Raw genomic sequence first — 18431 nt, forward strand, 5'->3', positions numbered from 1 at the left:
AACTTTCCATGGTTTACCCCAGATGCTTCACATGCCCTGATTCAATCCACTGACAGCACGTCAACCCCGGTATACCACATCGATCCAATTTACTCTATTCCTTGCCCTCCTTTCACCCTCCTGCATGTTCAGGCCCCAATCACTCAAAATCTTTTTCACTCCATCTTTCCACCTCCAATTTGGTCTCCCACTTCTCCTCTTTCCCTCCACCACCGACACATATATCCTCTTGGTCAATCTTTCCTCAATCATTCTCTCCATGTGCCCAAACCATTTCAAAACACCCTCTTCTGCTCTCTCAACCACGCTCTTTTATTTCCACACATCTCTCTTACCCTTACATTACTTACTCGATCAAACCACCTCACACCACACATTGTCCTCAAACATCTCATTTCCAGCACATCCACCCTCCTGCACACAACTCTATCCATAGCCCATGCCTCGCAACCATACAACATTGTTGGAACCACTATTCCTTCAAACATACCCATTTTTGCTTTCCGAGATAAATGTTCTCGACTTCCACACATTCTTCAAGGCTCCCAGGATTTTCGCCCCCTCCCCTACCCTATGATCCACTTCCACTTCCATGGTTCCATCCGCTGCCAGATCCACTCCCAGATATCTAAAACACTTTACTTCCTCTAGTTTTTCTCCATTCAAACTTACCTTCCAGTTGACTTGACCCTCAACCCTACTGTACCTAATAACCTTGCTCTTATTCACACTTACTCTTAACTTTCTTCTTTCACACACTTTACCAAACTCAGTCACCAGCTTCTGCAGTTTCTCACATGAATCAGCCACCAGCGCTGTGTCATCAGCGAACAACAACTGACTCACTTCCCAAGCTCTCTCATCCATAACAGACTTCATACTTGCCCCTCTTTCCAAAAGATACATATAAAGATTTTATTTTCATACATACCCACTATTTTCCACATAAGCGAGGTAGCATTCAAGAACAGATGGTTGAGCCTTAGAGGGGAAACTTCTCACTTGGCCCCCATCTATGTTCCTTCTTTAGTTAAAATAAAACAGGAGAAGTTCCAACTGGAACAGGAATCGAGATATAGATAGACTGATAGGATTTCCAGCCCCTGCTCCTACTCCTTTTAGTAACCTTCTACAACACGCAGGGAATACATAGGAAGTATCCTTTCTCCCCTTTCTCCAGGGATAACTTATAAAGATATCATATAAAATTTTCCCAATTTTCTATCATCAGCGTTAGGAATATGTCCTTGGATGTTAGTATAAAATTGCCATTGAAAAATTCCATATTCCTAAGTACCACATTTCTTACAACACTAATATTTCATCAATTATTGCTATCAAAGAATCAAATATATAAATGTACATTATCAAATGACAATAACCATATTTTCAATGCATGAGATTATAATGCAACTTATAGGTGTGCATTCATTTTACAAAACTTAACTTTCACCTGTAATCCCTTGGGAAAGGGAAAAAGAAAAAGAATACTACCCACATACCTCCTCCATGACATAAAAGGGGACAAAGATGGACATGTGTGGGATATGATACATCTTTCCCTCCTAAACTATCACTATCTAAATGCTGGAACAGAAGAAAGAATCCAGTACAAATTTTCCCTCAAAGGCTGATTCAGTTATCTGTTCCAAACATTTCCTAGCTCATGAGAGAAAAGGTATGTATCAAAAGAAAAATATAATTCCACCTATGAAACAAATTTCAAAGAACTATGTGTCATTTCAATGTATCAAAAAATTCTCTATATCTAATAGTTTTTACTTTACCTGAAAACTTCAAATATTCATGTATAAAATGAGAACAGCTAATGTTCTACTTGATATATTCATTTGCCACAGCAGTAGTATTAATTTCTCAAAGAAAGAACCAGGAGGGGACCTTTCCTCAAAGGCCACGTCATCTCCCAATGCTAAAGCAAGAAAGGTTACCAGGCAACAATGAATTTATACTTTTTTTTCATACCTATTCCCAGGTTTTCTATTACTACCTAACTTCCCTCCTTACCACAGCAAGGCAGCATCAGCAATAAACAAACATTTACACACATCGAATCTCTAGCTGTCGAGTATAAGCCCCAAGACTAACAGTACTATATGGTTTTCCCTTACCACTTCATACAATCCGGTTCTGCCCATTACCACAGTGCCACTGTCCACATCCCACTTCAATCCCATTCTTTTTTTTGTCTATTGTACATTTCTTATCCCCTGAAAGTTCAAGCTCTGATTCTCCAAAGTCTCCTTTACTCCATCCTTCCATCTCCTCCTTAGTCTCCCCATATCCCTCATTCTGTCTGCTTCTAAAACATAAGTCTTCTTTCTCAGTCCTCTTCACTCATCCTCCAAACAGGCCAAAACCAATTCAGCAAAGCCTGATTGGCTCTTCCAATCAAACACTGCTCATTATCATAACTATTTGACAGTCATTTCTTACACAAGCAAACCACTTCATGCATCATATCATTCTCTGGCATTTCATTTCCACCATAACCACCCTCTTACTTTCCTTTGCAATCAAAGATAAAGTCTTGCAACCACAAAGCACTGTTAAAACTGCAAAACCATCCCTTACATTTACTATCTCTTGATATACCTTTATTGCTTTCTCAATTGCAGACCTCTCACTCCTAATTGTTTACTATGAAACAATAATACTTATCGTGGGAGACAGCGTCAAAGTATAATAAAAAATAAAATAAATAATAACACTTATAAAAAAGAACTAGGGTATGCTCTAAGAAGATGCTACATGCTACTTATATATGAAATATACTCCATAAATGCATCTAGTGTGCATCTTCTATTCCAATTCACCTTCCTTTACCCTACACCCACATGATGTGATCCATGACATCTAGGCAGATAAAACATTATGAGCATTGCAAAAAGTATACTGCAATCTATAAAAGGCAATGAAATTTCAATATGTGTGCTACTTCTCTATCAAGTGCTTCAGCGGGAACATGGCTAAAGAAAAAACATGTGAAATGAAGCTTTCTCCCAAAGCAACATTCTCCTGTTAGCCAAGGCCAACCAGTTCCCCATCTTTCACAACTAATTCAAGCTTGTTTGTTCATGGTGTCTAGTGCACAATATTTTGGTTCCAAGTTAAGGAAGCCATGCACATTGATAGTCAAGAACCTGGGATCTGGAATGACTGTGGATAGCCCCTTACATTTGCTAGACCAGGCTTATGAACTAATGGCAAGCTAGACTTGCTCCCTCTTCTCACAAACCCTTTATGACCTCTATAACTCTTGCTTCATTTTCATTTAACATGCAAGGCTTTACACTTCACTTATCTGTTATGTTTATTCTTCTTTAACAACATGCATAAACTAAACCCTTTTTAACTAGAGTAGATTCCCTGTTGTCATTACAAGTAGTAACTGATTGAAACAGTCAGTAGTTTTTACATTATTCAACTTGTACTGGCAATCACAGACTAAAATATTGCCTAGAGTTAAATTCTGAGACAATAAAATAGAGAAAATACAATATATATCTAGCATGAGGGAGTGATGGTTCTGAGAGCACTGACAGAGGGGTGGAAAGAGATACTGTTATCCAGGAGGGCAAAAATGGGTATGTTTGAGGGTTCCAACAATGTTATATGGATGCGAGGTGGGCTTTATATAAGGACATGTGGAAGAGGTAGGATATGTGAGAAATGAAATGTTTAAGGACAATATGAGGTTTGGACATAGAAAGAGAATGAGTGAAGTGAGGACAGGTTGACAAAGAGGATACAAGAGTCAGAAGTGGCAGTAATAAAGGGAATGGTGAAACAAACTGGATATAAAAGGATTGAGTAAAAAAGATTTTGAGTGTTCATGGGCTGAACAAGCAGGAGAGTGAAAGATGCACATGGGACAGAAAGAACTGGAATGATGTGGTGCATGAGGGTCAATGTGCTGTCAGCAGTGAGCATGGGAGAGAGTGAACTGGAATGATGAGGTATATAAGGGTCATTGTGCTATCAATGGACTGAAACAAGGCATGTGAAGTGGCCAAGGGAAACCATGGAAAGGTCCATGGAGTCTGGTTGTGAATAGGAAGCTGTGGTTTTGTTGCATTACACATGACAGCTTGAGAATGGGTGTGAACAAATGCAGCCTTTCTTCATCTGTTCCTAGTGCTAACCTCACTAATGCAGGAAATAGTGATAAAGTATAAAAAAAAAAAAATGAGATCATAAGCTTAAACAGGTGTACTTTAACGTATGCTCCACAACAGAAAAACAAACCAGCATACATGCTTGCTCGTTTGGCTGACAAGGATGTTGTCTCCATCTGTCTTGAGATCATGTGTAAGGCTAGTACCAAATACATCTTGATAACCAACACGGAAGGTCTGCATAAAAACATCTTCCATATCATCTCCCTCATAATCTAGAAGTTCAAGAAGACTTCTGTACATTGTCTGAAATAAAGGTAGACTTACATTAAAAATCAAAACCATAATTTTTTTCTCAGCATTCAGCACATGTTAGTCTTAATTAAATAAGAATCCTATGGAGAATAATAACTACAGCAAATATGGGAATTGCAGTTATTCAAGTTGAGTTCCAACTTAAATCAACTTAATTCAGTTTCATAAATATAGTTACTGCCACCTGAGCTATAAAGAGCATGCATGATAAATCGATTTTAGTCAGGTGCTTGCTGCCAACTAGTACATGCAAGTTTAATTCTAAGAATGAGGCCTCTAAATACAAGCATAAATGTGGTACTACCACTAACCAAACTCATTTTCTTCCACACATGTAAAAGGTGAATGTTATATCATAAAATATAATGAATACTATCTCACCAATTCTGTAAAAAGAATATGAAGAATGACGAAAAATCAATGATCCTTATAATATAAAAGTCTCAACAAGATCAATACATCTATCACAATACAAAACTAGATTCATGTATTGAATTGTCCAATGACATATCTTTAGGTATAAAAACTTATAATCAAAGGTAAACAACTGATATATCCAATATCTTCACATATAAACAAAATTGCGCTACCTCGCAAACGCGGGAGACAGCGACAAAGTATAATAAAAATATAAAAAAAATAAACAAAATATAACCAAATAAGTGAAAAAAACATATTTTTCAATAACAGAGCTTTAGGTATAAAAATCATAACCAATTTAAGGTAAATAAGAGATTTGTAAGGTTTTAATATCAATATCATAATCATATTTCATCAACTTTAGCATTTTCTTTTACCAATCAGCATCTGAGCTTTTTAAATCCATGTAAGAGCAAAACATGGGAGAGGGAAATATTCAAGTCTGATGATATTAAAGCTGGTCAACAAACTGGTTCACAAAAATTCAGATGTAGACATATATTCTTCAAAGACAACAGACTTATTTCTTGCTTCAATTTTCTTACTTGACAGCTGTTTATTTTTTCTTTTTTTTTCAATGAAACCAGAATAAGCCAGAACTCAAGATGCAACTAAACAAGTCCAATGGGGTAATGATATCCCAGAGAAAAACAGATCCAGCTATGCCAGACAAGGTCACATGCCAAGGGAACATCCTCTAGCAATCAGAAAATGAGTCTGATGGTATTCCAAGAAAGTGAATGACTACTAACAACTATATAGGAAGCAAGTTTTTCAATGGATAAGAATGAACAGTGATGACAGGGTTAAAACTCATGCCTAAAAGGTGTTCTGTAACTGAAATATTTCCTACTGGTGCTGGGGTACACTGTAGTACCAAAACCCATAAATATCAAACCACCTCAAAGTATTATGTTTCACTCCATAATTCATTCCCTTTGCATTTCTTGCCATACCAAATCTTTTATACACTCCCTCATTTCTTTCTTCATTCAATCTCATCATACCACATGCCCCTCTAAAAACATTTCTACAGCCTAGATTCTTAACCTCTGTGATTCATCCAATGCCCGCCCTCCCTGCATTCTCCCTGATTCATCTTCTCCCTTGCAAACACTTTTACCTCTCCATTCTTTCTTAGGACATATCTCCACTCCTTCCTAATCCTCACCTGCACAAGAAATGCAAAGTGGTCAAAATCTCTAAAGAATCCTCTCACATCCAGCAACAAACTTTCTTACTTTTCATCCACTGCCACAAAAGCAATCAAACATTTTTGTTCTCTTCAACCATTGTTCATCCATGGACATCTGTGTCATCTTGTGATGAAAAACTGGAGAGGACTTTTGAGTTTTCCTTGTCAGAATGTTGTTACATCAAATTATTTCAGCAAAGACAATAATTAACATTATATGTAAGGACTACCCTCAGTGGTGTTCTGTTCATCAACCACCATACAAAATACATTATTTTAAGAATTATCTGCACCAAACATCACTTACATCATACAACTGGGCCAAATGATAACTGCATAGTTTGCTATGAAAAAACTTGTACTGCGAAGAAAAAGTAACTTTGAAATCCTTTAGTTAGATCTCATAAGCTGAAGTATAACTAGCAAATTTTCCACTCATTAACTGCATTTTTCCAGACAAGTGATTCCATTTACCCATCACACACATATACACACACATACACACTGTAACGTCTTACTTTGCTCTATTCCTCTCATTTCCTAATACCATACCTTCCATTTAAATCAACTGGCATACATCCATAACAGATACTCAAGAATGTACATAAAGTCAACAGAGGAGCCAAGGAACGCAGGAAAACTAAAACAAACTCCATCATTTATTCGTTAAATGGCAGCAAAGGAAAATCAGCCACTAATTCCTTGTAGGTATCAGGTGATATGGAATATGTAGAATACCTTCAGGACTCCAAATCATAATCATCCATTAGGCGCAAACCAAGCTCACAGGACCAGTATTGGGACTTTACATATCACCTCAAAAACTGTGCTAAGTACCAAATTGGTATACACTGAAATAAAACACAAAGTCATATATCAAGTCTGATCCCATATAAATTATCCAAAGTAACATACCACAAGTAACCCTTAAAGCATGAAAGCTATGAAGTGAAGAATAACCATCAGTAGAACCTGGAATACAAAGCAAAATTCTTGAAACTAGTGGCTTTCATGGTAATGATCACAAACATACTTAGAGCTGAGAAATCAGGCAACACTGATAAGTTCTTGTTCCAGAAAATCATAGAAAACTCAACATCAGATAGTTATTTTATGCATAAAATGAATCAGTGTGGCCTTGATGGTAATGGTCACAGATATACCTAGAACTAAAAATCTGGTAGCACTGATAAGTTCTTGTTCCAGAAAATTATACAATACTCTACATCAGGTAGTTAATACACATCAGATAAATCATCAAAACATCTACAGACTATTAATACTGATGTCAATAGGAAGAGGTCTCTTCATTTACATTTGATTGGTGGGGTAAGCATGGAGGTTTGTGGTAGGTAACAGCCTAAACCCATGCAAAGAAAGTGGGCAGCCACAGAAAACATTAGCCAAAGGCTTGAGACCCATATGTACGTAACCAACGAGAGTCAAACAATTCAAAAGTTTCATTTCCAGAACCTGCTCTCCCACTAACAGATCCTTAACTACCAAACTACTTACCATATGCTGAGTTATAAATAAACTATCAACTGCCCACACAGAATGGCCAAAGCTGGTATACCCCAAAAGGCTTGACCTATCATCCTTCATGCTTTCAATCATGCAAGCATAGGTTGGCTGTAACCAACTTACTGCCTCCGCATAAAAAGTGCAGAAAAAATCTATAAAACTATTTTTTCTAACCACTATCTCAGGAAGCTTCATACTAACTACATGTACAAAAACCATGATCGGAAGCCACCAAGAAGCTCATCAATTTCTGCCAGAGCAAGTCTATATAATTGTACTATTACTGCTGCTTGCTAGAAAAAGTGATGGAAGTCCAACTGCACCCCTCCATTAATAGCTCTGTTGGAGACTGGTTTACTTGCTGTTGCAAGCTATCTCTCTTGTCAAATCACTGACCTGCAGTCAAATCCATCTCAAATGGCAAATGATTCTTCACTGAAGCTTCACCTTAGCATTCACAAGAAGAATGCTTCGCACTCTCTGAAGATCCATCACTAGAACAAACAATTAAGGTTCTTAGCTACACTGGACCAATGATGTGGACTAATCTTGTGTCCATCATCAGCTGTATTCTACAAGTATATGCAGAACAACAATATATTTGCCTCCTTTCACAGCTTGAAGATACTTGAATCAATATAAGTGAAACTAAACAAGAACAGTCTAATGCCTATGAGGAAGAGACTCTAAAAGTGCAGCCATACTTTGGTAGGCTTTGACAAAAAGACAGAAGTCTGTTTATACATTAAAGAGGTGACTGACTAATATTCTCTGTGATGGTTTTGCAGATCATCATACTTATTTGTCCTTAAATGCAAATTTTAGTCCAAAACAATGAATGAAAAAGTTAGTCAAACAACAGCAATCTTATATCACTGTTAATTAAAAAAAATGATATGCAAGCATGAAAGGAACATGGTAATTATTGTAGTACAAAAATTTTCAGAAATAACCTCCATGGAGATATGATTTATTACTCTTGCATAAACTCCAGCTTTCTCCATAAGCCCCCATAAATTGAAGATGAAAAAGAATACAAATTTTGTATGTAAATCTACTATTTTTGAGTCCATCCCTATTCACTTATGGGAGAATCAATAACTGCAAGCCATTCAGTTCAATCACAATGATCTTCAAATTATGTTCTGTATGCTAAAGAGAATAGAGGCTTCAGAAATATAATGCTTCTGAAATTTTCACTTCGTCCACCTAGGTGACAGTCAAGCATCCCCTTTCATCTCTTCATTCTAGAGCACAAAGCACCTCTGTACAAACATAATATCTCTGGCATCCTCATCTGAAATACCTCCGACCCTTGGCATTGTAACTGTCCATCTCTTTTATAATCTACCTCTTCTTCTTATACCCCCAACTGTACTAAGATATATCTCCTTCACTAACTTGTGGCATGCATCCTACATGGCCATACCACATCAAAAGGCTCTCAACCATGCATTTCTGCAGACTTTTTCAAACACATTTCTATCTTCCCTCTATCTATTCTCCTAACTCTGGATAAATTAAGAAAATTAATCACCAGTTACATTAAGCAAATTATCTATCTCTACAGTTTTTCACTATATAACGTAGTTTAATTTGCTAACAATACATTTACTTACATTACCTACATACATTCCATTCCATAAGTTCCTGTCATGTCTTGCAATTTGCCACAGCATTTAGTGTGATAGATAAATTACTGAACTAATCACCATAGGTTTTATGTTATACAAGGGGACACAGTGAATACAGTCCCTCACTAACAAACAATAAGCACATAAGTTGATCATGCCAGTGTTAATCACAAGGATCAGAGCAGCACGAGTGCATTGATATGATATGCCTTTCCTCGGGTTAGCCACAATTGTGATCACGGAATCCTTTTTGTCTAGCAAGTGTCACTCAAGTCCAAACTATTGGTCCATAAACTTCACTATGAAATATCTACAATACTTCCACAGTCATCATTCTGAACTTTCACTGATACATTTACCCATAAAAAGCCAAAGTGCTTAAAACCATAGAAAAATAAAAGAGAAAAACAAAAGCACAAACAGAACGTAATGATCGGGTCAACCATAACAAAGTCTATCGCCACCATACTATACACGGCAGTATCACTGCTGTCCCTAAAGCTACAACTGAGGTACATACAATCATAATACAGCTGAAGCACAAAAACTTTGTCTAAAAAAATGAAAATAAAAATTGATACCCATCTGGCCTTCAGTCTAACAAAAGTGGAAAGACCATATGCCATCTACACAGAACAAGTGAGCAGGCATTCATAAATGGTGGTGGCTTGTTGCATCCTACCACCTCACCAGCACTGACATCACAAGCCCAAGCAGGTTACTGCATGACTGTTAATTCCTGTTAACATGAATCCATACATTCGTATGCTTTATAATGGTCAAAGGGGGTGAATCCTCATGGATAAACCCAATCTGAGGAAGAAAACTGTTTTAATTACCTACCAAGGAAGTGCTCTCTTGGATGCTCATAGGGCTATGTCTAAAAAACAAAGCCAAAAAAATCATAAGCACAGAAAAGCCAAGTATGTATTATACAGATAGAGAAAAGCTAAAAATACAATACATGAATGCAGATAAAGTTGTGGTAAATGACAGGAACCAGAATTATCAGACCACACAGAAAAATTAAACTCTTAATAATGAAATTCTTACAATACTTTCCATGGAAATGAAATAAATCTACTTTTGCTTAAAATATAGATGAGAACACAGAGGAAAGTGGAGCTCAGAACTTCAAGCTGCAAACAACCTAAAGTTCCTGGAACTACAGGAAGATGGTCACTTCTAATAGTACACACTGGAAATGTAACGTTAGCAACAAACCTGCATAATTGTCTTAAGAGTTTAGAATTCCCAAAAAGTCTTGATAAGCCAGAATAAATGCTAACTTAGAATACTGAGGGCAGTTAGGTTGATGAATGATGCAGCAAATAAGTTCCAGAAAAAAGAAAAAAAATTTCCCAAAAATATAGAAGTTGAGGGGAAAACATTATAAATAAACAACAGCAGATAGCAAGACTTTTTCTAGAAATCAAATAGTATCAGACATAACACCAAAACCTGGGAAAGGTGTTCAGGAAACTCCCTTTATACTGGACAACTGTGGTTAACTAAATGATCACAAGCTGATCTCACAAACTATATAAAATGTAGAATACACATAACAAAACACTAAAGTCTATTCAGGAAAATCAAACTGAAATGGAACAATGTAGAGAGAAAAAAAAGTGGTTTAAGAAACATAGCAAAAAATCTAATTTAGAAAAAACTGAATGAGATTTGAAAAGATAAGATGTAAAGAAACATTCAAAATTAAAGAAGATTTGAAAAGACATTCTGACAGAACAAGAACATTGAATGATACAAAAAACTAACAGGAAGTATTATGCAAAAGACATGTGAAGAACAACAACATTTGGTACAAAAAAGAAAATAATACATTTATAAAAAAGAAGTAAATGCAAAAATAATAACAGTAAGATTTTCATTTATTTATGAAAGCAACTGTATGCACATAAATATCGAAAGGATTCAGTAGAAGGTTTGCTGAGCAATAAACTTAAATGATGAAGGTTGGAGGACACTATACCTCTAACACAATGAGATAGGTTGGGAAAGAAACAATGGAGACAAATAAGCTACCTAAGAGTCACGATCCATATATGAAATATGAACCTGAAGAAATAACATCTCATCACATACTCAAAGAGTGAAGACAAACACTCAGCAGGACATTCGAAATGCTGTTCAAATGAGTGAAGGAAGAGGAATTATTATTTTGGGAATGGAAGAGAGCAATGTTGTGAATAACTTAGAGAAAATACACTAGCCCAAAGCAGAAAACTACCTGATCAAAGGAAACATGAGATTTTATGGAGGAGATCTTGTACAACAAATCTTCTAGATTTCTAAGATTAACTGAACCCTGATCAAGATAAAGAGAAAGGTGGGTAGACTGTGTGTTCCTGGAGAACCAGAAGGCACTTGACACTGCCCCACACATGACATTGATAAAGAAGCTGGATTTTCAGACAGATATAATGGGGAGACTCCATCATAACACGGGCTGCCGACAGGCAAAGGCCTGTGTTGGACCAAGTACAGATCCAACAATCTTAAAATAGGACAACATCCATCAGCAGAGCAAAATTTACCACAGGGAATGTCACAAGTGTACCTTCTCAATGTGCTGAGTAATCATCAACAAAGCACAGGGCTCAGCCCTGAGGCACCTGTTATACATGATCTGTTATTTACCATAAGAGCGTGAATAATATATGAACAAGTCTACAGATACAGTAAAGTTAATCATGTAAAACGTTAGGAGATGCCAAAGACTTATCAGCCTACAAAAAGAAATGTATCACTTGTCAGATACAAAGTTGATAAAATCAAATCTAACAAACATGATGCAAAGCAATGAACATGGTTACAGTGAAAGAAGGCCTCCGTATGAAAATAATCTTTCAAGCAACAAGCAACATTAAATTATGTGTGAAAAGTCATTGGATTTCAAAACTTAACCCATTTACCATTAGTGCATCAAGTTAAAAGTACAGACTCATTTCTATTTTTTGAAGTTTTTATTAGATAATCACGGATAGTTTTCATTACTAACTCTATTATTTTGTGAGGACTTTGGAGCTTCAAAAATTACTACATGATGAAAGAGCATATTTCTTGTACAGAGATCCTTAGCATTTTCACAAAGACTGACCAGTTCAAGGTAAAAATTTACGCTCTAGTGCCTGGGAACAATATGTTGGATAACTACACAATACTTGATGGCCAGAGGAAGGAGATTCACAAATTATGAGTGGATATTCCCCTGCCACAGTGAACAAAGAATATGAACTATACAGCAGCCACTGTGAATGGATTAAGATGAAAACCTTGTGGAGAACATAATATTCAGTTAATATTTACAATAAACATCAGAACTAAATTTGAGGATACATCTTAACTTTCGTTAGGCCATTTCAGGAAACACCAAGAGACCTTGGGGTAGATATTTGCCAGATGTGTCATGGGAGTTCCACATCAGATTTGTTACGGAATTTCCTTTAAGCAAATGGGAAAGGAAATGTTCAGTAAACCACAACATGAATTAAATCAAAAATGGTATAAGCTTCTTAGTTCTGGTCAATGTACCTAAAAAGGAACAAAGATTTAATTAAAGAGTTCAGGGAAGGATAACTAAGACTTGAGTCTAAATCATGAGCCCTGAGGTACACTGAGGGCTACAAAATTGTACACAGCCGGGGAAAGTAGAGTTAGTTGCACCCTGATTACAACTTTGAACTTTCTAAATCAGTTGGACATCAACCAAGAGCAATGATCAATTCTTCATATGATGTAATAACAAAGTAACCAGAGGTCATAATAAGTAGGTACACAAGAAACTTGACGGACAGGATCTGAAGATATAATGTTTTAGTATAAGCATGATGATCAGTTGGAATAAGCTTCTATCCATGTCTCTCACGTCCATTCCCTCCAAGAACTCCCATCAAGGGGTGACCATGGCAAAAGAGACTCCATATATCCCTGTCCTTATATGCCTCCCTCACATACACCATTCCACGCATGCTTCTATTTTTCTCCCTCCAGTAATTCTCCATCCTATCTGCCCATGTCATAGGTGGTCTTCCACTCACACCAACTCCTTTAATTGTACTAACATACACTCTCCTTGTAAACCCCCAGTCTTGCATTCTTTCCACATGCCCAAACCACCTCACAGTATTACATTTCAAAAAGCCATGGTGACATCACACAGCCCTGCCTCACACCTACAAGAATCCCAAAACTTTTGCTCAGCTTTCTATCCACTCTTACACACACATTTGCTCCTCTATAAGGCTTTCACACCATCCAACAGTTAACCCCCTAAAACATATATCCTTAACAAATCCCATAAAGCATTCCACTTGACTCTGTCATATGCTTCCTCCAGATTCATAAAAGCTGCATACAACTGCTTACCTTTCGCTAAATACTTTTCCACAGTCATCTTTACAACAAAAATCTGATTCACTTATTCTGCACTCAGTTATTTCCATCACTCTATCAATTAATATTCTTGCATACACTTTTCCTGGTATACTTAGACTTATTCCACTATAACTGCTACATACATCCTTAGCATCTTTTCCTTTGAACAAAGGAATGTTAATTGCTTTCACCCAATCCTTAGGCACAAACTTCTGTTTCCATGCTAAATAACATACAAAATGCATCCTCTCTATCACACTTTCTCCTCCACACTTCAGCATTTCATCCATAATCCCATCCACCCCAGGTGCCTTTCCTACTTTCAGCTTCATTATTGCACTTCTTACCTACCTTTTTGCTATAGGCCATTGCAATTGCATCCTCTTCCTTCCATCCTCCATACCCATGCATGTAACAACTGCTGCCTCCCCTTCTCCTACATTCATAAGTTCTTCAAAATACTCTTTCCATCTTCTTCTCACTTCCTCATTTTGATTCAGCAACTCCTTCCTTACTTCTCATGTCAACATTTACACTCTTACATCCACCTCTTTTCTTTTTACCTCCTTCCAATATAGTTTCTTATTATCCCAAAACTCTTCCAAACTTTTCATCTACTCTTCCTTTCCTTTCCTCAATCAGCTTCTTAACATTCCACTTATACGTTTTGTATTCTTCCCCCTCCTTTGCTGAACTTCTACTGGTACATTCCTATCAAGCAATCAACCATATGCCTTTTTCTTCTTCCACAGCATTTCTAATCTCTTCTTTCCACCAAGCATTGCCCTTTTTATTCCTACATCTCACTACCTTGTATCCAACTAGTGATTCTACAAACTTTATTAGTATTTCTCTAAACATTTAAAACACCTCATTCACACATAACTGCATTCCTACATTCAATGCACTTCCATCAAAGCTTTCAGTTACCTTCCTTTGATACTCCTCCATGCATTTTTTGTGATTCATCTTCTTGCTTGCCAAAACTTTTACCTCTCCATTCTTCCTACACCATACCTCAACTTCTCCCTGATCCCCATACCCACAAGAACTGCGAAACAGTCAGTCTCCAAATAATCCCTTCACAACTCTAGCATCTAGCATGGTCTTTCTCAATCTTTCATAACTGTTAATACTGGAAATGCCAGGATTATACAAAATGTCTAAAAAGCTACTTGATGGTAAAGAAGGTTCAAGGGACAGCCCCATGAGTGGAGAACTATTAAACCATACTGTACAAATATCTAATCAAAAAGGCATAAATGGAAAACCCTTTTGACGAACAGAAAACAATCTTAGCAGAAGGGAACACAGGACAAGAGTCAGAGTAGATTTCTTAAATGGACTGAGGTCACCAGCAGAATGCTGCAGGGTTCTGTTCAAGATCATTAATCTAATCAATCTACATGAATAACTTGCTGGAAGGTATGGCCTCCACCTAAATATGTCTGCAAATAATGCAAAGGTCAGGAAGGAAGTGAAAAGCATGGAGATGTGCACTGACTTACAAGGGAAACTTGAGAGACTACAGAATTGGTCTGATACATGGGTGATATAGTTCAACCTCAGTAAATGTAAAGTGATAAGGATGCACCACAGAGAAAGGCCTTGAAATGAATATGAACTGAAAAAAGTTTTAGAACTCTGTGTGAAAGAGAGACTCAGGAGTCGAAACTGTCCCTAACCTAACCTATCACCAATGTCCCACCATATATAAGAGCATTAGGTAAAAGTAGTAGGTTGGAACATTAAGCAAGAACATTACAAAGACACACTAGGTGGCAATAGTTGGTATGAACAAATACGTAGGAGATTCTGAAAATACTGCGCGAGAGTTGCCATCAGCCTTTGGCCTGTAAAGGTGAGGCAAAGAAAGCTAAGAAGCAACACAGGAGTTTCAACAGTTAAGGAGACTTTTACTGTGGCCACCCCAGTGAGGGAGTTCCCATAGGGGATGGGTGTCAAGAGATATAGATAGATATATAGACAGACAGATATATAGATAGATGAAAACAGTTAAGGAGACCAGCTTATTAAAACTGCACTCAAATTCATGGATAAATAAATATTCTGTAGGCTGTTCATATCTTACTTATATAAGGCCAAAAGTAGAATATGCTTTTTAAGTTTGGTCACCAATCCTAAAGAACAAAGAGCCTACGGTAAAGGTATGGTACCAAAAATAGGACAGCAAAGTTACAAGGAAAGCTGAAGGCATTAATTTGTCAATCTTGGAAGAGATGAGTGCGAGCAGTGACCTTATTACAACCATAAAGATTTTAAAACACTCTAATGATGCAAACTAAGCAGTTCTTCAAGAGATATAGGAAGAGCATAACCAGAGGATATAGCAAGAAATTAAGCAAGAAACCTATCAAAACACATGTCAAGAGGTACTTTTATGGCATAAGAGTGGTGTATGAACGTATGACAATGAATGATGGATTTGGTAAATGCAGAAGGCATACAGAAATTTGAAAAAGTTGCTTGATATCAAAGACTGTTCAAGAGATGGGCCACATATGTATAAAACTCCCTCCCCATGCAATACAAATTGGTAAATACACACACATACATGCACTCTTACATAGATACCATGCACCCAATGTTCATGCATGCACAACCTCCAGTTCAGGCATGATCATGTACACATACAAAAAGAATATTTCATGAAGAAAACAAAAATAAAACTTACCGGATTCCAATCATGAAGATCATGAAATGTACCAGGTTTACTGCACAGTTTCTTGTACATAACTGGTGGGAAGTGTACATCAAGAATCACATTATTGTAGATTGCCAGTCCCAGCACTATGCCTACCAGAGTGAACTGAGCATCACTCTCAAAGCAGTTTGGATTGAACCAAAATGTCTCAGTTTCAGCATTGTGACAAAACATAGCTGCAATAATACAAAAAAAAAAAATATGTAAACATCTCTTTTCATTACTAAAAGGTTAAAATATTGATGAATCAAATTACCTCTAGCTAAAATATATTTGTAAAATAATTTATTCATCTTAAACATATCCATATATACTATGAGAAAGGCCTCCACACTAACCATAATCTGGATTGAAGATCTGCTCCACTATAAGCTGAAAGAACTCCTTACTCACACCTCCTTCATCAATTCCTTGCTCGCCCTCAAATTCTACCACCATTTGCTTTTTCAGGTCACCAGGGTTATCTAATGCCACCATTTCTAGCTGCTCATAAGAAAAAACTTACAATGCACTTTCTGTTTCAACATATGCATGCGAAGAACTGTATATGTTAATTATCCTAAATTCAAAGTAAGCAATGGAACATTTAATGTGATATATATACATACATATACATATTTGCCATGTCCCACATTAGCAAAAAAAATTTAACAGATCCATTGAGGGAAAACTCCTCAATTGGCTCCCTTCTCTGTTCCTTCTTTTGAAAAGGTAAAACTGGAGGGGAGGATTTCTGGCCCCTTCCACGAAGAATGGCCCATCCATATGTATACATATGCATAAATGCCCATACACGCACATATACATGTATATGATATACAAATCAACATATACATATACAAATCAACATATAATATATACATATACAAATCAGCATATACATATAAATACATACACATACATATATATACTTTTTTTTTTTTCATACTATTCGCCATTTCCCGCATTAGCGAGGTAGCGCTAAGAACAGAGGACTGGGCCTTTGAGGGAATATCCTCACCTGGCCCCCTTCTCTGTTCCTTCTTTTGGAAAAAAAAAATAAAAAAAAATATGAGAGGGGAGGATTTCCAGCCCCCCGCTCCCTTCCCTTTTAGTCGCCTTCTACGACACGCAGGGAATACGTGGGAAGTATTCTTTCTCCCCTATCCCCAGGGATAACATATACATACACATGTACATATTCAAACTTGCCTGCCTTCATCCATTCCTGGCATTACCCTGCCACACAGGAAATGCAGAAATGCTACCCCAGCTTCAGCAAGGTAGCACCAGGAAAACAGACAAAAAAGGCCAAATTCATTCACACTCAATCTCTAGCTGTCATGTGTGATGCACCAAAACCACAGCTCCCTATCCACATCCAGGCCCCACAGACCTTTCCATGGCTTACCCAAGACATTTCACATTCCCTGGTTCAGTCCACTGACAGCACGTCAACCTCGGTATACCAAATCATTCCAATTCACTCTATTCCTTGCATGCCTTTCACCCTCCTGTATGTTCAGGCCCTGATCACTCAAAATCTTTTTCACCCCACCCTTCCACCTCCGATCTGGTCTCCGCTTCTCCTTCTTACCTCCACCTCTAACATATATATCCTCTTTGTCAATCTTTCCTCACTCATTCTCTCCATCTGTCCAAACCATCTCAACACACCCTCTTCTGCTCTCTCAACCACACTCTTTTTATTTCCACACATCTCCCTCACTGATGCGGGAAACAGTGATTAAGTATGATAAATGAATAAATAATATATATCTATTCATCTATTTATAAATTCACTTATTTATTACACTTGACTGCTGCATCCAGCACCAACAAGGTAGTGCCAGAAAACAGACAAAGACCCATCCACCCATACATACGTACACCCTCATACAATTTTTTTTTTCTTTTTGTCTCCCGCGTTTGCGAGGTAGCGCAAGAAAACAGACGAAAGAAATGGCCCAACCCACCCCCATACACATGTATATACATACACGTCCACACACGCAAATATACATACCTATACATCTCAACATATACATACATATATACACAGACATATACATATATACACATGTACATAATTCATACTGTCTGCCTTT

General features: G+C 37.1%; 1 protein-coding gene across 8 annotated transcripts in view; it reads right to left on the reverse strand.

Moving 5' to 3' along the window:
• Nucleotides 1-18431, reverse strand: part of Ube3a (ubiquitin protein ligase E3A) — a 70111-nt gene that overhangs the window by 14768 nt on the left and 36912 nt on the right. For all 8 annotated transcript variants that reach the window (XR_011712780.1, XR_011712775.1, XM_071661688.1 and 5 more), the window contains 3 exons: nucleotides 16683-16827; nucleotides 16315-16520; nucleotides 4275-4442 (listed from right to left, as the gene is read on the reverse strand). Coding sequence is in view for 6 of the 8 variants with exons in the window: in XM_071661688.1 (XP_071517789.1) it covers nucleotides 4275-4442; nucleotides 16315-16520; nucleotides 16683-16827 (519 nt within the window). In the remaining 2 variants the exon portion in view is untranslated. The remainder of the gene's footprint in view (nucleotides 1-4274; nucleotides 4443-16314; nucleotides 16521-16682; nucleotides 16828-18431) is intronic.

Source organism: Panulirus ornatus, chromosome 1 (genome assembly GCF_036320965.1).
Source record: "Panulirus ornatus isolate Po-2019 chromosome 1, ASM3632096v1, whole genome shotgun sequence".
NCBI classification, from domain to species: Eukaryota; Metazoa; Arthropoda; class Malacostraca; order Decapoda; family Palinuridae; genus Panulirus; species Panulirus ornatus.